The 19,914-nt window shown below is 49.7% G+C and overlaps 1 protein-coding gene across 2 annotated transcripts; it reads right to left on the bottom strand.

Annotated features, from left to right (window-relative positions):
* Positions 1–219: 219 nt before the first annotated feature.
* Positions 220–19,849, bottom strand: FAM234A (family with sequence similarity 234 member A). 2 transcript variants are annotated; one of them, XM_065644966.1, is made up of 12 exons: positions 19,799–19,849; positions 13,605–13,913; positions 12,413–12,529; positions 12,048–12,236; positions 8,115–8,245; positions 5,603–5,732; positions 5,008–5,146; positions 4,586–4,726; positions 4,158–4,236; positions 3,592–3,744; positions 2,656–2,758; positions 220–2,499 (listed from the first exon to the last, which is right to left on the bottom strand). In XM_065644966.1, exons 2-12 carry the CDS (start codon positions 13,867–13,869, stop codon positions 2,288–2,290), a joined length of 1,659 nt encoding a protein of 552 aa, XP_065501038.1. In that variant the 5' UTR covers positions 13,870–13,913; positions 19,799–19,849; the 3' UTR covers positions 220–2,287. The 2 variants fall into 2 exon arrangements, with proteins under 2 accessions (XP_065501038.1, XP_065501039.1); XM_065644967.1 differs by lacking the exon at positions 19,799–19,849 and adding an exon at positions 13,990–14,084.
* Between the last annotated feature and the right edge of the window lie 65 nt (positions 19,850–19,914).

Genomic DNA, 19,914 nt, shown 5'->3' with positions numbered 1-19,914 from the left:
CTCCACATGCTCTTCGCCTGGTCCATCGTGGGACAGGACAACAGGCAGAGCCACATCCAGCTCAGCCATCAAAGGACACCTGGATCCCTCCCAAAAAAGGGGGTTTCTGCCTTTGGGAAGCCATGCCAAGCAAGGGCTGCCAAAAAATCCCGAAGTCTTGCATAACCTCAGCTGCAAAAACAAAAGCAGGGCACCATTTACAAACAATGCAAAAGAGGATTTATTGAAATCATTCCGGTTTAGACCAAGTCCTACAGGGCACAATTTGCAGTAAGTTAAAAGAATCAAACCAAACTGTCTTAGTGTTAAAAAACACGCTAATACATAACACAGTGATATATGCCATCATCACCCATCTGAGTTACTGAGTCAAGGCACAAAGTCATTTATTAAATACTGCAAAAAAACAATTACACCGGAAAATAAGCTGGAAAAAGGACTTGTTTTGTTAAGAAGGTGCTGGTTTGGCACTGATGCATTTCGTTGAGCTGCCACAGGGAAATCTGCATTTTCAAAGTGTCTGGAAACATTAATGCACAACTTAAAGCCAGATAAGACCCCAAAGCCAAAAATCCTGAAGGAACATTCAGTGTGCCTACGGGAAAGGTCAGGACTGGGTAGGGATTGGAGGAGGGAGAGAGCTGAGACGCTGGGACTGCGCTGAGAACATGGCCCGGGCACCTTGCCCCCTGCCAGGGCATTTCAGTGGGATACAACCTGCCTGGGACCCCTGCAACACTGGCACGGGGGCTTGCGGGGCTGCCTGGCTTCAGGTCTTCATCGTGCTGAGCAAAGAGGCAACCCAAGCTGGGGGACACACCAGGGGAGCCTCCCTACAGCCCCAGAAAACAGCTTGGAAAGAGAGGAATGTGGGGGAGAACCCATCATTTCGAGTCCAGGCTGCTTTGGGGGTCGTAGGGTGCTCTCCTGGGAGCATCCCTGGTTCCTGCTCCACCCGGAGGCCCCAGGACTGGGCTCTGCCAGCAGCGCAGCTCTGCCGAGGCCAGCAGCTCTCGTCCTGCACAGCTCCTGTGACCGCCCCAGCTCTGGGTCACAGGGCAGAGGGAGCCAGGACACCCTTGAGGCAAGGACCAGGCCAGCCGGGAGCAGGAGGTAAGAGCCCAGGCAGGGCACTGAGCTGTTGTCACAAGAGAAGAACCAGTGTCCAACCCTACACAACCCTGCGTAAGTTTCTCATCCTACAGTATTTCTGCACATACCCCGAGCTGCGACTAGCCAAGGGAGGGAGGCACTGGTCAAGCCCCCTCCAGCACTGCAAAACTCAAGAGCTGAATGAGTATTTGCAGGACAGCTGGCATTGCCACTCAGGTACAGCACTCCCCGAAGCGGCAAGCCCAGCTCCCAGGCAAGGTTAAAGTGCAATTCTACTCTGAAAAAACATCCTAGATCCTCTGGCACCTCAAAACCAGCAGGAGAGGTGATGACCGTACCGGCAGGGACCAGCCCGCCTGGGCTCAGAGTGTTTTTCATATCACCTGTAATCAGAGTGGGACCAGGGAGGAACATTGATGCTCAAATGAGGAGGGAGATCAGCTCCCTTTCTGTGTCAGTGAGGCTGCACAGCCGGGCTGCAAAAGCAGCAGCAGAGACAGACACAAGTGGGCTTCTGACCACAGAGCAGGGCACAAGGGGCTGTTCTTAGGAAAAAAGGCCATTTTTTAAGTAGAATGACACTTGAACCTGTGCTCTGCTGGCCCAGGTGATGCTCAGCCACACCATCAGCTGTGGCGAGGGTCCATCTCTATGCGCACCCCATGCCTACCAAAGCAGAGGCCTAAATCCAGGAGAGGGTGATTGCAAACCAATGCACAGCCAAGCACCTCACCCACAGCCAGGAGAGCTGACTCAAAGGAAATCTAACACCACACGTCGAAGCTCCACTTCTCAGGCAAGCACCCAAGAAATAACCAGCGACAGCATCCCCAGCAAGTGTGCGTTTTCCTCCAGACATGAGCTGAGTCAGCACCATTCTGCGGGCACAGGAGGATCGAGGGGAAAGCCTCCCCGAGCTGACGACACTTCAGTGGTGGCCAAGCACTGAAGTCCCATTGGCTCTGTGGACAGACTCACCGGCAGCTGCCCCCACAGCCCAGGCATCCCCAGACACCGGGAGTGCTTCCCCGCCAGCAACACTTTGGTTTGTGGATCAAGAAAGGCAGCTTCCCGTTCGAATCCGTGATCTGGGTTTGCCAAGAGCACAGTGGCAGAGGAGAGGCAGCCTGGAGACACCTGGGCCAGGGCAGCCTCTCTCCCTCCCTCGACAAGCTCACACTCGGCTGTGGAATCGCATCCTGTAGAGGCGGTCCCGGACATACTGCTCACTGTCCACAGCCACCTGGCTCAGCCAGATCACCCTGCTCTCAGAGACGTCCTCCTTCAGCTTACGCTTCATCAGAGACACTGATCCTGGCTCCTCGCTGGGCTGGGGCCCCCTCAGCAGCACGTAGCAGGCGTGACGGCTCCGCTCAAACAGCGCGGCTGGAACGCAGAGCAAAGGGAACAGCCCAGCCTGAGGTCTCCACGTTCAGACTGGCCACCAGACCCAACACCACACACCCACCAAATCCAGCAGGTACCAGAAGTCCAGTGTCCTCCTGCACCTCCTCACTGGTGGGCTGGAAGGAGAGGACTTACCATTGAACGCAATTATTTGGTCAGTGCTATTGCGGAGCTCCAACAGGACATTAGTGTAGGAAGGGTGGAAAAGATACAGCTTCTGGAGAGGAGTTCTGGATCTCTGCAACCAACAGGACACTATCAGGACATGGACTCACATGTTATCCCAGAGACAACACCAGTACCAGGCTCAGCTACTACTCATGCTCGACAGAACACATCCAGCCAGGTACTCATCCATATCTGACCAGCTCATTCTGCCTGATGCTACTAGTACTAGTGTTGGGATTTTGCTTCCTGCCCGGCACTGGTGCTCTCCTCCCCACCCCAAGCTCCCTGCAAAGAGCAGGCCTGTCTGCTACAGGCAGGAGACAGATTTTCACCTTAGGGCTGGCAGAGTTAGCAAGGGAAGCACAGGAATCTCGGCTGGTACTCAGGCACCCTCCAAGTCACAACCTGTCACTCACGCTGCCAGCCACTGCCCCAGCCGGCTTGGTTCCGCAGCTGAGCTGTACATCAAGGCTGCCAGAGCCGCCTTGGCACAGAGAGAGGATGTCCACGTGGCCACGGGAGGTGGCTGTGTGCACTACTGCTGCAGGAGGCACCTGGCCAAACAGCAGCAACTTCAGAGGTACCAGACCGGCGGCCCCTCCTGCAGCACCACACCATGGCAGGGCTCTGGGGAAGCCAGTGACTCTGCTCACAGAGCCACTAAGTCACTTTTCTCTACGTAGACAGGCCAAGGGTGACAAAAGCTGCTGGTGCCACTGTGAAGACCCAGTAGAGACCAGACCACACGCAGAGGTCTGCCTGCTTCTAGCAGACTGGACTGGTCAGAGTCCCCACAGTCAGTGCTGGAGGCTGCAGCAGTAGCAGCACAGACAGATGTGAATGTGAACACCCAGTTCTGGCCCAAAGTCTGGAGAACAGCAGCCATCCCGCAGCACTACTCACCGTTTCGTTTCCTGGTACCTGGTAGTCACCCCAGATGAGGAAGGTGGAGCGGTGATCAGCAGTAGAAAGTGTGGCTGGCCCAGGGCTCTCAGCTCTAGAGTTCAGCTTCAGGTCCCACTGGACTGCTCCGGTTCCGCTCTCAACAATCATAACCTGGCAGGGAAGAGAGTAAAGGAACTCACACCAAAGAGCTCTGACAAGCCATGAGAGAGAAGCCGAGTCAGCTGTCTCTACCCCTCACTGGCTATGGGAACAAGTATTTGACACATGGGAAGATGAGGAGCTGGGCATCACAGAGCTGTGAGAACTGGGGCAGGCCGCATTAAAGTCAGAAGTTTTTCAGCTATTTCAAGGAGTTCAAAGCTCTGTCATTGAAGCCTCTTGCTGAGAAGAGAATTAAAGTGCCTGAGCTGGCTTCAATAACCTGTTGAAAGAGATCCTTTCCCAGCCTAAAGCTTCCTAAAATCAGCCAGAAGGAACACATCCTACCAACTGTCCTCGACTCAGTGCCAGCTTGAGCTGAGACATGCAGAGAGAAAGGAAGTTAAAAGGAAGAGATTTCAAACCTTCTTCCTGTTGGGTCCGATTTCACTCTCCAGGACAATAGCAAGAACATCGGGTTTGTAGTAACCGAGCAGCGGCTCACTAAGGGAGAAAAAGAGACAAGACAGATCATAACACACCCTGACGGCTTGAGCATACCCTGTTCTTTCAGAGCAGCTTCTCTCCTCTGACTGCTCTCAAGTCTGAGCCCAGTCCTAGGACAGCCACATCACAGCAGGCTCAGAATGAAGAATCAAAGCTTTGGGCTCCTCCATTCTGAGCAGCACCTGAGAGCTGCTAGCGGAGGAGACACAACGAAGTAAGCATGATCCAGATATGACCACAGAGCAGGGTGCGTGTTTCAAATGAAACAATAAAATAGCATCTGCCAGGACACCAGCGTTGCTGGGAACCTGGAAATGCCACTTCCAACCCACAGTGGTAACACTACCTCACAACACGGGACACATTGAGGGTCCACAAAGTCTGAAGATTTTGTGCGTTGATCAGCGTCGCCATCTCCGAGTTTACAACCAAGATGTTTTCCCGTGATCGTCCAGGAATTTTTGCCAGGTAATGAATGTCTCCGAAGCTGAACAAGGACAGAGAAATCATCACAATTTCTAGACCACAGATGGTTTTATTGTGGGGTTTCAGTTTGCTTCCCTGCACAGTACATGCAAATGGGAAACCCTGGCCTGCTTTCCCTCCTTCCCTGTGAAACCCTGACCAGGCCATCAATGCCAGCCCTCTCCCCGAGCTTTGGATGTGCTCCTAGTCCAAAAGCCACATAGCCAGGAAAGAACAAAGCCCCAAGAGGCCATTCTGTCAGGAACACCAGTACCCTTGGCTCCACCAGCCACAATGTTACACCTGAGGAGGGATAAGCGGTGCGTGCTGTGGTCAATGTTCTTCTCCCACTGAGGATCTTGTTCAAGGCCGGGAAGCTTAATTTCCATCCCAGTTGCTGCAGTGTAGAGATCTTTCAGGGAATAGGCATAGAGAGAGTTTTCTGTGAAAAAAAAAAAAAAAAAAAAGCAAGAATGAGGGATATAAGTTATCCTGCCCTTGCTCTGAACTCTACAATTTTCCAAATCTGGCAGATAAAATGTATTTTTAGGGCTTGCATCATAGAGTTGTAGTGGTATTTTGAGACTCAAGCCTGCTTTTGAATGCTTTTAACATCTTATCTGTTCATAATCCAAGTGTTCCACAATAATCATTTGCTATAAATGACTACTTAAACCTTACATTCTCAATATTTTTCAAATAAAATTACTACAGTATGTGACAAACCTTAGTTTAAGCAGAAACCCCCCCTTCTCTTGGCCTTGAATAGCTCTTTTGCTAGATGAAAGCACAAGACAGCTTTTAAAAACGCAAAACATTCTTTCAGACAACTGTGCAGCAATCCTGATTTCACAGTTATAATCACTCTTTCAGACTGAATTCACAAACAGAACTGTACCTGTATAGAAAAGGAAGTAGGAGGAGGGGGCCAGGTTCAGCCTGATGTAGTGAGCTTTCCCAGCCACATCCAGGCTTCCAGCAGAGCCAATCTGTTCGCCACTTTTTCCTGAATGGATGAAGGTTTTAATCTATGCAGTGAAGGAATTAAAAAAAAAAAAAAAAAAGGTTAAAGCTGTATCACATTGTTACTGTTCCAACTTGAGTGTGTTCCAAAAATTCTGAGCAGCTGGTAGGGAACAGCAGCTAAGCGGGAACAACATAACTCAGGTGAACAGTCTCTCCCTGGTTTTGGAGGTGTCGGCATGAGTTAGATGATCCCTCTGCTGTGAATACCTTTGCAAGTTTGAAAACCACTTCCAGCACAGCCACTTGCCCTGAGGTTTTACTGCCTCTGCCAACCACCTCCCCTGCGGGCTGGGACCACCGAGCTCTGCTAAGGACAGCGAAGATCGGTCCCAGCCTCCCGAGCAGTGACAGCGATGGAGAGGACCCAGAGGCAGAATCAAAGCAGCATATGGTCACAGGGGAAACTTGGCTTCAAGCAGGAGCTCTGCTAAATATTTTAAGTGCCCTAATCTGCTCCTCCTATGGTTGACATGAGTCCAAGGGGATAAAAAAGCTGACGGGTTTATTCATATTCTTTGTTCAGAGTAACAGAATCCACTAAAAACATTTCACCCAGGAGAATGAAGGCTAAAATCAGGATCAGATTCAGACATCTGGGCAACAGTCACGGTCTGGGGAGAGTAATGCACACTAGGGAAAAGAGAAACACCAGACTGGGAGAAACAGCATCCATCAGAGATGCTGAGTCAGGCAGGAAACCTTCCCTCTTCCTTGAGAGGGAGGGCCTGGGAACGAGAAGGAAACCTGCTGCTCCCAAACTGAATCTGGACAGTCTGGCAGGTGAATAAGGGATAGAGGTTGCTGGGGAGAATGAAGAACACAGCTGGAGAGGGAAAGCAATGCATCCACCAGCTGTTCCCAGCCTCCTGCACTGGGAGGAGACACATACCAGCTCTTGTAGATCAGCTTCACCTTTACTTGCAAGCACTGGTTCAGCAGCTGCCCCGGGACAGGCACAGCCAAAGGTGTTCACACAGCAAGGAAGAATTCACATCCCCTCACTTGCTGCACTGCTCAATGCCTCTTTGCGCTGCTACAGGAGATTATTCTGACAAACAGCACGTTTTCCCAGGCATGTTTGTGCTGGAGCTTGCAGCAGGTAGAGGTCAATAAGACTCCCAGAAAAAGCTGCCGTCTGAACCCCCCCTACAGAGACCCTTCCCCACAGACAGCTCAAAGCTCTGCCGTTTCAGGAAACAGCAGTATAGTTAACGTTCAACTTCAGCCCTTGTTAGCTACAAAGCTAATTTATTTAAGCTCTGAATCTCCCTTCCAATGAGACTGTGTTTTTCTAAGCTGTAGAGCTCCACTCAAGCTCCCTACATTTTGTGTGATTTCTTAAAAAAGAACATATTTTTACTTCAGTTGACAGAGTGCTTGCCAAGTCCAGAGGGAGGAAGGGATTTCATACCAAGATAGCTAGAGAGGTTAAATGGAAAACAAATCAAAAGGCAGTCTTGCAGAACAGAGACTACATTCAGACATTTCTTGGCCTGCTAAGATTAAAAAAATAAAAAAAAGTCTTGAGATAACTGGGATAGCAAAAGCAGGGAGGAAAGAAAACACAAGAGAAACGTAGGCGGAGAGGATAGAATTTCTGATGACTCTGGCAACAACAATGCCTCCGACAGCAAAACCCTATTTGCTTATGGGGGACTCTGGTACAAGGACACGGGGCTCCCACTCCTCCCAGCAGACTTGCAGGGAACCAGAACTTGTGTATGCTTTAAACAGGACAGACCGCATGTGCAGATGATGTTGTACCACTCAATCACGGATGCAGATGTTTGAGTAGAAAAACAGTTTTAGCTACATGACTTTCCCGCTCTAAGAAACGGCAAAAGCAATATTGGAATGGAGATAACATAACTAGCAGGTATTTCACTAAATTAATCCAAGTCCGAATTAGCCAGTGCAGTGACTAGGAAGAAAGCTGTGCAGAGCACAGGCAGAGACACACAGGTATCAGAAAAGGGCAGTGGTGGTACACAAGAGCTGGCTGTCAGCCCTGCGTTCATCTAAGAGCCAAACCTGTCAGGGTTTGTTCACTGCCACTTCTCTGAGCAGCGTCCCAGAAAACTGCAAGCTCATCTCGCCCGGGCTCACCCCACATGCAGCCCAGGAACACACAGCGAGGAGCGCAGACTGAAAAGGGGGAGGGATTCCTGGCCAGCTTTTTTCTTTTTTCTGTTTTTTTTAACCATAAAACACTTGCATTGATTTGGGAGTACATCTCTGCAGAGTGGGAAAGAACCTACTCCAAACCCACAAGTATCAGAGGCCTTTGGACACTTCCTCTTAGAAGACAAGATGGAAATAAATAACATTCCTGCTATGCCCTGCGGTCTGGCCACCACGTTTATCACAGCTCCAGAGTGACATACCTTATCTCCTGTAGCAATAAAGATTATCAGGTCCTGAACTCCATCACTATCCACATCTGGGATCACTGACACGGGACTCAGCACAGTGTAATTCGCTCCAAAGTCACTGGGCTGTCTCCACTGAATCTGCCCTAGAAGACAGTTATTGGGAAACACTCACTAAAACACACTTTAGGTTGAAAGGCTTTTAAGGCTCCTGCTCTTTGAAGTACTTTGCACCAGCCAGCCATTTACAACCCATCAGCACTGCAAACCAGTCACATTTATGCTCATCATGGGGATTTCATTGCATTTCTATATTTCAAATGAGTCCCAGCATCACAGTTTCAACTTATACTGGAAAGTAATTCTAGCTGCCTGCACAAATGCAGCCCAACACCCCGGGCACAGAGAACAGCTTTTCTCCTGCCTTATGTTAACAAGCTTCCCAGCATGTTCATTGCATGGAAAATCCTTTTTTTGTGACCTAAAGCCTTGCTGCTGTGTACTTCCATCTGCACAAACATTTAAAGACGATAAAGCAGCTGAATTCTGACCACAGCATTACAGCTGCTCCCAACAAAACCATTTTTGCTGCAGCTTGCCTCCTGCAGATGTTCCACGCTAAGGCAACCAGCCACAACTCAGCTCACATCCACCTCTCCCTTGTTTGAAGAACACACACAGCACGTTCTAACTTGTTTGTAAACAGGTGGAAAAGCTTTGGGTTTTAAAAAACAGTGTATGTGAGAGGGGTGTTTCTCTTCAACAGCTCCAGGCCAGTTGAGTGGCTCTGCTCGCCTCGCTCTGCCCAGGGCTGCTGGCCAGTGGAATCTGCAGCAGAATTTCAAGGGGGAGACCGCTGAGACCTCTTTTTAAGGAAGACGTACGTGACTAACTAGGTTCTCAGAGGGGAAATGCTTACCCTCCCCTTTAAACAGTATCACACACAGCAGTTATCATTTCAGGAATGCGAAGTAATCATCTGCTCTTTGTCAAGAAGGCAGCTGTGCTGAAAGCCGAGGAATTACTACCTGACACTGTCTGCAATAATTTAAGGCAGGCTGTATTTCCAGTAGGATTCCTCCAAAGCTTTCACTGAAACACTGAAAAAAATACTTGGATTTGTTACTATGACAACAGATGTGAAGTAGAAGAGTGCCCTAGGAAATCGTGGGAAGGCAAAGAATTTCCACCCCCCCCACCCCGAACAAAAAAAGCAGGCAAAGGAAGGAGAGAAGTTTTAAATAACTATATCCTGGCTTCAGCACAGTCCAAAGCTACAACAGTAAGACCAGGCTCATGAAATTCACATTTCGATGCCTAAGGCTCTATTCTTTGCTGGTTAGACAGTGGATATAATTTTGGAGGGAGCATTTTACTCTTAAAAGAGTGGTCCGACTTGATAGAAACACATAACAGTGAGATGGATTCAACACAAAGGACTTGAGGAGACTTCCTGCTCTAACAGAGCTCCCAAAGAGCATGAACTGCAAATGCAGTCTCATCCTGCTCCATCGACAGGAGATGGGACTATCCTGTCCGACGCCTGGAGTGCTACAGTGCCTCCTCAGAGCTCGAGGCCACAGCAGAAACATGGCAACAGAAGCCAAGATGGAAATTAGATAAGTGCCTTGGCAGCAAATCTAACCTGCGTGAAAGGGTTGGGGGTTTTTTGGTCCAGAAGGAATTATAAAAGTAGGACTTAGACGAGGGAGTTCAGCTCTCGCTTCAAGCAGCCCGAGAGCACAGAGCAGGATGGTTGGCTTCAGGCTGACAAGGGGCAGACACAGCCAAAGGCTGCGCTGTCCCAGCCTGCAGCTCAGCAGCCACCTGAGCTCCAGGCAGGTCTTTCCTACCGCAGTGTCAGACCCCTCTCCCATGCCCTTGCCCACTCGTTTACTAAACACTTGTAAGCTCCTTGCATCCAAATGGATCCACTTTTGGTTCTTCTGAACCTATCACTTGATAGAAGAACTGCGGAGCAATGAAGAACTGCAACAGGAAATCATAATTCCCTGTTCTTCTACTTATCACTCATAATTTTATAGGCTTTTCTCCCTGTCACACATTCTCCAGATTGGAGTTCGGGTTTATTTAGTGATTTCTTACACAGAAGCAGTTTCACACATCTGGTCATTGTGGTCCCTTTTCTGCCACATCCCTTAGGAGACCAGCGCTGCTGGATAAGCTGAGAAGGTGTAACAAAACACTCCTGTCCTCCTGCCCGAGATTCTGCTTCTGGCCCTGGCAGAGATGGAATACAAAGCTACACAGACATTTGCTTTGACCTGGAACAGCTAATCTTAAGCTCTTGCGTCCCAGTTTGCTTGTAAGATAAGCATGCAGGAATGTTGGATGTCCCACAGAAACAGAAGATGCAATCCTGCACTTTCCTTCTTGTTTGCTCTGGTCACTTATTCTGGCAATGAAGAAAGCAAGACTTAACACAACTTGAACTGATAGAAAAGCACTAACTTTATCAGCATTTAAAGATCAAAATCACATCAGACACTTTCAGATGATAATCTGCCTACCCCTCCTTCAATCTTCCTATGGACAGAGGTTCGGCAGCCCGAGAGTCCTGGAATCTCACCAATCCTCCGCCACGATGAATCATTAACAGCTAAAGATTGTTTTGACTACTTTTTTTAGCACAATGTGATGTAAGTCAGACTTTGCCACTTTAAATACATTTAGCCTATTTAAATACATTTTATTCTGATCTGTCCTCCTATCCCCCAGTAAAAGTCCAATGTGCTAAGAATTCCCTTTTAACCTATTTATTAGCAAAAAGGTATCAAATATGCCAACTTCTGAGTTATTCACTTGTCTATCTGAAGCAATTTTTCATCTCTTGCTTTTCCTTTATCTATGGAATGTTTTCTTTATTGTATGGTTGCTGTGACCTGTGGCTTAGCCTGGTTCCTTCTCTCCATGTTTGTGCTATTTTTTTATGCCTTTGGCTCAGCAGCCGCCTTTCTACACTCTGCCCTGAAAGCAACTGCTTCATTAATAGTCTATAAATATCCCACGTTAAAGCCTACTGATGAGGGAAACGGTGCTAAGGTATCTCAGTTGGTACAGAAGCTTTCCAGCTCTGTGTGTGTGTCTACACTTCCATCTGCAGTGGAAATCAAAAGCTACACTAGATTTTCTTCAGATTCTCTCCCAGTTTTTGGAAAATAGGGTGTGAGGAGTTCAATACCAGATACAGAGGATGGCACCTGAAGCATGTTCCCAAGGAAGAACATGGACTGTTTATACCCTTGGAAATGGAGACCTCTAAAATGGAGGTATTTCGGGCTTCCTCAGCAAGGAAGGTTCAAGGTGCAATAGAAGATCAGTGCCCTGTTCCTAGAGAAGTACTGGCACTCTCTACCCTTACCCCATGTTAGGCAAGATGATGATGAATTTCTCCAGAAATGAAGAACACTTTCTAGAGGAGCCGGGCAAAACCCTGGACTACTGAAACAGACTGGTGAGTACTTAGGATAAGTGCTCTCCTTGCCGACTTTAAAACCATAAATGCCTAAAACTCCCACTCCTCTTGCCACTGCAGGCACTCCTAGTACTCACACACAAACACCTGAGAAACACTGCGGGTTTGTGTCCAACCCCTGAGAGCATAAAGCAACGTTCACAGCTAGTGACTGCTTCTCCTGTTTCACAAGCTGTTGAAAAGTTGGTTTTATGTTACAGTGGCTGGCACAAACCACCACAACAGAGTCCAGCCTTTGGAACACAGTGGCTGAGAGAACGGCCGCTTCTCAGCGGCCCATTGAATGATTCTGGCAAGGTTTTCGAGATAATAAACACCTTGTGGCCATTGTTCATGTACCAGCAAGTCACGTCACGCTGTCGGCCCCAGCCTGCGAGGTCTGAAGGTCACTAGGTGAGGAAAGCAAGCAGCACGTCCCCCGTTACGGCAGCGGCACTCTGCTCGCCACTCACCTGTCCGCAGGTCGACTGCCGTAAGAGACAACGGCTTCTCCACGACCAGGCAACCCGGGGCCTCGCCCCCGCCGAGCTGCTGGATGCCACACTGCAGCCACTCAACCTCCTCGGCAGCAGGACGCTCCCAGAGCGCTCGGCCGTTCGTGCCAGACACGGCGGCGATGAAGGCACAGGGAGAGGGCAGACCTGAAGGGAAGAGGTGTCAGAGGGAGTGCTGCCTACACCCACCTTTGCTGCTCACCCAGCTCCCCACCCCGCTAACTGGGTTTTCTCTGTCAGTCCCACAGTAGCCTCACTAACTAGAACTAAAAGAAAAATAACACCCCTTTTACTAAAAGGCTTTCCATTTCTGAACCAGCTACCTTCATCCAAACAGGATCTGTTGAAGCTGCTGCTGCCATTGCTGGCTTTGAAAGCAAAGATCACATCTTGCACCTTGTCTTCGTCCACGTCTTCTATAGCGAGAAACTGGTAGGCCGCTGTAAAAGAGATCCCATTGCAGGTGCTGGTGGGGATTGCCTCAACCCCCAGCACAGCTAGCTGGAGCAAAACACAAATTCCTAGAGACCCACTCACTGCCTCCAGCCCTGACAGTGCAACGTCGAGACAAATCGGCTTTTGTATTGAAAAAAAAGCCATCTACATGACTACCAAGGACTGGAAGTTAGCACCAAAGGATTTTTAAAGTTTGCTAACCCCTAGAGGATTTGCCTCTTTTTTTTATAGCCAAGCAGCCAAAATTTGAACTATGCTAAGCAAAGAACAACTCTGGTCTTGGTGAGGGGATGCCATTCCCGAAATATATTAAGAAACAAACAAACCCCACAAAACCCAGCCCCAGATATTCCATCTTTCTCACTCTCAGCTAAAAGCAGCTTTCCTCAGCTCAGGGGAGCAGAACTTGGGATTTCCACACTAACACACAAAGCTCAGTCCCCGTGGGTGAGCACTATCTCTGCATTTACAGCACGAGCAGCACACACCCACCGCACATAATACAGAAAAGCTTTCACAGAAGTCAATGTGGAGCCACCAGGGAGCAGTACTTAGGCCAAGGAGCCGACTAAGGCAACATAAATTTGTGCAATTTATCTAAAAAAAAAAAAAAAAAAAAGGCGATTCCTCTTCTCCCTCTCCTGTTAGCCACGGAGAAAATTAGAGAGTCATACTGACAGAGGAAGAACGCCTAATTGTCTCCAAACCTCATCTCAAACTTCAAGAGACCACTTCACAGACCAAACTTCAACAGAGATTTATTCCCAGATACCCTTCCTCTTTTTTTTTTTTTCCCCGAATGAGGCCAGCCTGCTACCTTGTTAGCACTTCAGAGCAGCATTTAATTTCTCCGTCAGATCCTGTAAACACCTCCAGGAAGGCCACTGCAATTATGACGGGCCACTGCTTATCCAGGTCAGGTACTCAGAGCTCTCGCTCCCCAGGGCAGCATCCCTGCAGGCTCCAGATCGCGCTCAGGTAGAGCTCCACAATTCAAATTCGTGGCACATAAAGGAAAAGGACTGTTGATAAATATTTATTCTGCTACATCAAGCTCACCTGCATTGTCATAGTTTCGGAACCATGTTCTTTCTGAAACTGGCCTCTCTGGGCAAGGAATGATAAAGGAGAAAGCAAACACAATTATCAGACACAGAAATAATGAGATGAAGAAGGCGGCAGTGCGCCACCGGGACAGCCGAGACAGCTGTGATGGCTGCTTGCTGACAATCCTTCTCTCCACAGAGTTTTCATGGTTCTCTTGAGCTTTTATGTCCTCAGTCTTCAGAGGGTGGATCTCAGCTTCCGAGTCTTTGTTATCCATCGCAGCTCCTTCATCGGTGTTCAGACGCCCTTCTCCTCCTTCACCTGGAACAATGGAAAGAGCGGTTAAAATAGATTTTGGAATATATCCAAAAGAGCCATCAAAATATTCTGTTACTACCTGATATTCACAATGGAAACACTTAACGGGAAGTGAGCAAATCAGCGCTTTGTCACGCAGCCGGGTGCAACACACCGGTGGTACTGAGGTCTCCCATATGGACCAAGGGGGAGAGACCGCGGGGTGCAGGGACAGCACTGCTGCTTCTTCAGAGGAGGAAGAGAGACGGACAAACACAGCTACAGCCTCTCTGCAGAACAGACTGACTGCTCTGTAGGTCTCACCCATAAGAAACACGCCAATAGCTCCTTTTGCTGCAAAGACTTCTTGCCACCACCCGCGTATGTCAGTCTGACTCCTGGCTGGAGAGGTGAAAGGAAACACTCGTGACCTTTGTATCCCAACATAAGGCTGGTCCTTACTGTAACAAGCAGTTGAGCTTCCCTGGGAGAGCAAGAGAGAAACAAACACCAGCATGTCCTGCACAGGAACAAACCAAACCTCTTCAATACCTTCTCAGATGAGAAATCACTTGATCAGTTTAGCCCTATGGAAGGCAAGAGAGTGATTATTTCCCTCCCCAGAGGAAAAAGGAGACACAAGTTGAGACTAAAATCAGGCAAATTTGATTTCATCAGAATGGAAGAAGAGCTAACAACTGCTATTTTAGTTTTTCCTGCTATAAATCATAATCTTGAGCTACAGCTACAATAACAAAGAGGTTCTGTGCCAATTTATTATAAAAAGGGAAAAAAATAGAAAAAGCCCTAGTCAGTTACAGAAGCCTGTAACTCATTACTGACAACGACAATAAAAATCAATGTTATATACAGTTTCTCTGATAGTGCTTCTTCAAAAAAAATAGCGGAAGAAATAAAGAACAACACATTCCAGTGGCCTTGGAAAAAGCTGCATGACAGCGTCATAAAAAGTTATATCAGAGCAAATAAACATGACAACTGAGCCAATTTTCCATGACCGTGCCTGGATCATCCACTGGAGTGATTTACTTCCCCAGCAGAAAATAGCTTAAACTCAGCACCGACACACAACACAGAGGGCTGGGGCTTTCAACTCCAACAACAGGGCTGGTGACACCTCACATTTCGTGCCCAAGGTTTGAAGAGACACAAGATGAGAGTCACCCTCGGGTGGCTGGGCTCCTTTGGGCAGCTGCAGCTCAACGGGTCTCACCTCCTGGGTTTGTCCCCGTCCCACGGCATGGATGAGCTGCAGAGGCCTCTTCTGGGTACAAATGGGGACAGACCCACAGCAAGGCAGGGGCTCAGCAGGACAAGCTGCTGCTGATCCCCCAACCAACCTCAGCGACTGCTGGACTTACCAAGCTGGAGTTCGGAAGCTCTTACTCCAACCCAGGCACTCTGGCATTTATTTTACAACACCACATTGAGTACAAGATCTCGCTCCAGACAATTTAATTCAAACTACGCAGTAACATGCAAATGCAATTAAATAAATACTGTATAAGTGGTTTCTTATTCCAAAGATCTTGCTCTGAAGACCTCGGCTGCCCTTCGCACCAGTCTCCCAGCACCACCAGCGACAGCCCCACGAGCCCGGCTGTTCCTAGACCAACCGCAGGCACCTGACACGGGCAGGACGGCTCCGGAGGGAAAGGGGAAGGGAAGGAAGAGCCGTGCATTCCCCTGGCATGCCAAGCACCGCTCCGAGGCTGGAGCCGGCCAAGCACCCCACCTCAGCAGGTTCGAGGTACAAGGCTCAGGCACAGGCTGAGTAAATGTGTCACGGGAGCAGAGCAGCTGCTGCCACAGTGATGGGGACAGCGCAGGAGTAGGTTATGTGACCTCCCTGGCCATGAGGCAGCTCCCTCCTGTATCTCTACATGCCCATCTCCAGCGATGGGGAGAGGTGGATTGTCTGGAAGGCTGCAGTAACCAGCGCCCACAGCACAGGCTGCGACAAGGCTCCAGCACAGCCCCACCAGCACCCCCAGCCCCAGTACGGAGCTGGGAAACCCTCAAGGCACAGCCAAGTGCTTCCAGCACCTACGAGATACCCTGAGATGAACCAAAACCAGACTTCTCCCCACTTAGTCCAAAAGGGACACCATCTTAATGCTCTGTGGAAAGCCTATTTGTATGACTCACCATAAATCACACCACTGTCATCTAGCCTGGGATAAGAACAATTTAAAAAGTGGTAATTATCTCCACAGCCCCAGCAATCCCCCTTCTTTTGCAGCAATGACCCTAGGAGCCACTGATTCCAAAGAGCCCTCCATGCCTTTAAAGCAATTCTTTATCTTTTCTTTCAGGGTTTGAATAATGCCCTTTGCACCCCTGCCAGCGCAGAGGCGGTGCCAGAACAACCACCACAAAGGTTGGTGGCAGAGACTCAAACAATGCAGGAAATCCCATTGCCCGCAGTTGCCAAAGTACACGCCGACAGCGCGTGAGACGGGTCCGAGCTCTGAACAACAAAGAAGTCTGGTCATCGCTTTAATTGAAGACAAGCAGAAAATGATAGTGTGCATTTCAGATTATTTTACTGTCCTCTAGCAGCCGGGGTTTTGTCTCCTGCTGGTCAAGGACACAAAATAATTCGCTGGAAAGTTTAACACATTCAGGCACTTTGCATGGAAATAGGCAGCGACAGGACCCTGTGCCGCTGCAGGATTAACACACTGCGTGCATGACATCTCACAGCCAGCACCGGCTCCCTGCTTGGGGATGGGGAGCCTCACCAGGAGAAAAAAAGACTTAATAGAAAAGGAAATTAGCGACTGCATACGACAGACCCAAACTGAACCTGCACAGCCCAAGGCGTGTGGCGGTACTGCCAGAATCTGCATCTCACACAATTTCACTTGCTGGGGTGCACTTGCACCGCTCCCCACGCTGGAACAGCTGCTCACCCCAGCAAATGGCGCGCCAGGAGCAGTCCCTGGTGGGAGCCAGCAGGAACGGAGCTGCTCTCCTGTCCAACAGCGACAACACAGCGCTCAGGACAAACACAGCTCCTCGGCATAACTCACCTTCACGGGGCACTGAATCTCCTCCCGAAGCTGCAGCGCAGATTTACAGATCTGATCTGAGTCAAACCAGTGAAACTCATGCAGCAAGCGGTTAGCACCAGGCCACAGCTAAATCCAACAAACTGTCATTACCAGGCAGCTGCAACTGCCTGCCCAGCACAGAGAACCGCACACAGTTGGGTGTGTGAGAACTGGGGACAGAAACCATTTAAGTATCAGTCCGACGGAAGGTTTAACTCATTTTCCACCTGTAAAATACCAAACCACAGCATTTGTAATCTCACCAGGCACCAGTTCTTCCTGGAAAATTTCTAGCAATATATCATAACTTAGATTTGATGTTCAACATGTTTATTTCTTTCACAGAATGATGAAATCAGATTCTGACCAGCCATTTTAGGAACCCAAACACAGCAGCTGGCTGATTTGGTTCTGTACTTCTTTGTTTCAAGCATCTTACAGCTTTACTTACTGTCAGTCAGAAACTGTTGGAAGCCCCAAGCTGAAACCAATAACGACAAAACAGGTTCCAAATTTTGCTCTGAACAAGATGTAACATTCCTTTCATGGCTGCCTTCCACGCACAGACTGTTCAGTTTTGATCCATGTACAGCGCAGCACTGCAGAGAACTCACTGGGCATTCACCCGCTGCAACACCAAGACGTTATTGGGTCATTTTTTCCCTTTTCTGCAGTCCCACTTACATCAGGGTCCAGCCACAAGGAAATAACACGCAAGATTTCTCCCAAATGAGGACATTTTCCTTTCAAATATATTCAGACTACACTGTGCACACAAGCTTACAGTTTTGCTGGATCATCTGCAGCTCATAACTCTTTTTCGACCTAAAGTCGCAGCTCCAGGCTGGCAGGGGGAGCTGCCCCATCCCCTCCAACACCTGGGACCTCTGCTCCTGCCCCCGGCCTTATGGCCTTTGTATGGATATGGGCTGTAAAACAGATCACGCCGAAGACAACGCAGGTACCCGGCTCAGAGAAATACCCACATTCTGCTGCTACAGCCATCCTTTCCCCTCCCCTCCCTCTTGCTATTTTGCCCATTAACACAGGTCTGTTCAAAACACCAGGTTCTTCTTAACCGACACTTAACCCTCCAGCGCAGACACAACTCGTGCCACAGAGAGTTCACAGCAAGTGAACTGGAAACTCCTCCAAAGCACAACCAAATGTCACCTTGCAATGTGATACACCTGTCGTTTGTAGGCAGTTTTCACTACAGTCAGGGTTCAAGTAGAGAAACTCGATCTGTTTAGAGAAACTTGATCTGTTTAGCGAAGAGCAAGAGAACGATGGGAAGATCAAAGCTCTCTAAGATGAAGAACAGCATCAAAGGTGCAAAGCTGCGTGGAACTGATTATAGGTCAGGTCAGTAATTTCAGACAAGCAGCAGAAACAGATGCCATTTGTCAGCCCAGACCTTACAGTTTTGCTGGATCCAAGCCACTTGCGCTCACCAACGGCTGCAGGGCCACTGCGTCAAGCCCGGGTGAAGGAGTAAGTGAGTTTGAATCCTGCACATCGGAGACATCCCCACCTCACCCACTGGGCTCCCCTGCTTGCACCAGCAGCACAGCGACTTCTCCACACCACCAGACATTTAACACAACAGGGATATGGGGAGATCTCAGTGCATGAAAACCCTTTAGAAGAGACTGTGTTTATTTCACATAGGTTTATTAAAAAGAAAAAAAATGAAAGTACATTTTTTTAAGTGGAGCACTTATTCCACAGGTCACAAGCTCCCCGCTGCCCACTGGGTCCTTCCTGCACAGCCCAGCAAGGTTTACGACAGCACGGAACAGACACTTTCCTCCAGCCGCTGCTGTCCTTGTCAGCTATTTCCAAGAGAAACCTCCTTTCTCCCCCAGAAACTGAATTTTTCTTTTCCTCTCTTACACACGTACACAGAGGAAAGCTCATACAGAGACCATTCCACCCGCGCACCCAACGCCCAACCTTGCAGAGTCTCTCGGCTTCCAGCCTCCACAGGCAGCTGCTCGAACGAGGCCCAATTCTGCCCCAGCACACAGGAGGGCTGGCTGCAGCCACACGGAGCCATCCCCCCCGCCACGCAGGCTGTGCCTCTTGTAAGAGATTTTTGCTTTCCAAAATAAGCAAAAAAACGAGTGGAAATCAGATCAGAATTTAGCATGTTAAAGCATTTTTTTTTCTTTCTGTAAGAAATGCTCTAATTCACCCCTGCAGATTTGGCCTGCTGGGGAAAAGAGAAACGCAAATTTGAACCATCTCCAGGAGCGCTGAAGGCTGCGTGCTGAGCTCCACAGAGGTGAGGGGTTTCGTGTATTTCGATTTGATTGAAACACAGACCTGCACTTCCAAGTGCTGCGTAAGCGCCTCCCCAGGACTCCCATGCAGGCTGCCAACCATGCGGGATAAATAAGCTCAGATCAAACGGAGGATCTGAGCAACAAGCTACCTCAGCAGAGGCCCAGGCTTTTGCAAAAGGGATTAAATTCCCTCCCAGGCTTCTTGTTTTTGGGCAGCTTCAGGAGCTGCTGGAGGCGGACGGTGAACCCCCGGTCACAGGGACAGCGCCGAGGGCCGCGGGCCCGGCCGCCGGCTCCCCACCCCGCTCCAGCCCCGAGCTCCCGCGCTGGCTCCCGGCATCTCCATCCCACGCCCGCCCTGCCGGAGCCGTCAGCAGCGCCCGGGGACGCTTCGGGAGCCGGTTCCCTCCGCCGATCGGCAGCCCGGCAGCCCGCCGGGCGAGCGGCCCGGAGACCGGTCCGCGCTCGCCCAGCCTCCGCAGCCCGGGGCTGCCCGCCCGCCGGCCTCCCGCAGCCCGGCCCGGCCTCCCCGCTCCGCACTCACCCTGCGCGCGCCGCCACCGCCGTCACTTCCGCCTCCATCTCCCACCGCCTCCTGGCGGAAGTGACGCCTCGACGCAGTGACCGCTTCCGCCCGACCCGGAGCCGCACCTGCGCAGT

The sequence above is a fragment of the Caloenas nicobarica genome, chromosome 14, assembly GCF_036013445.1.
Source record: "Caloenas nicobarica isolate bCalNic1 chromosome 14, bCalNic1.hap1, whole genome shotgun sequence".
Taxonomy (NCBI): Eukaryota; Metazoa; Chordata; class Aves; order Columbiformes; family Columbidae; genus Caloenas; species Caloenas nicobarica.
Note: the sequence above shows the minus strand (reverse complement) of the source record. Positions and strands in the feature narration are given on the sequence as shown.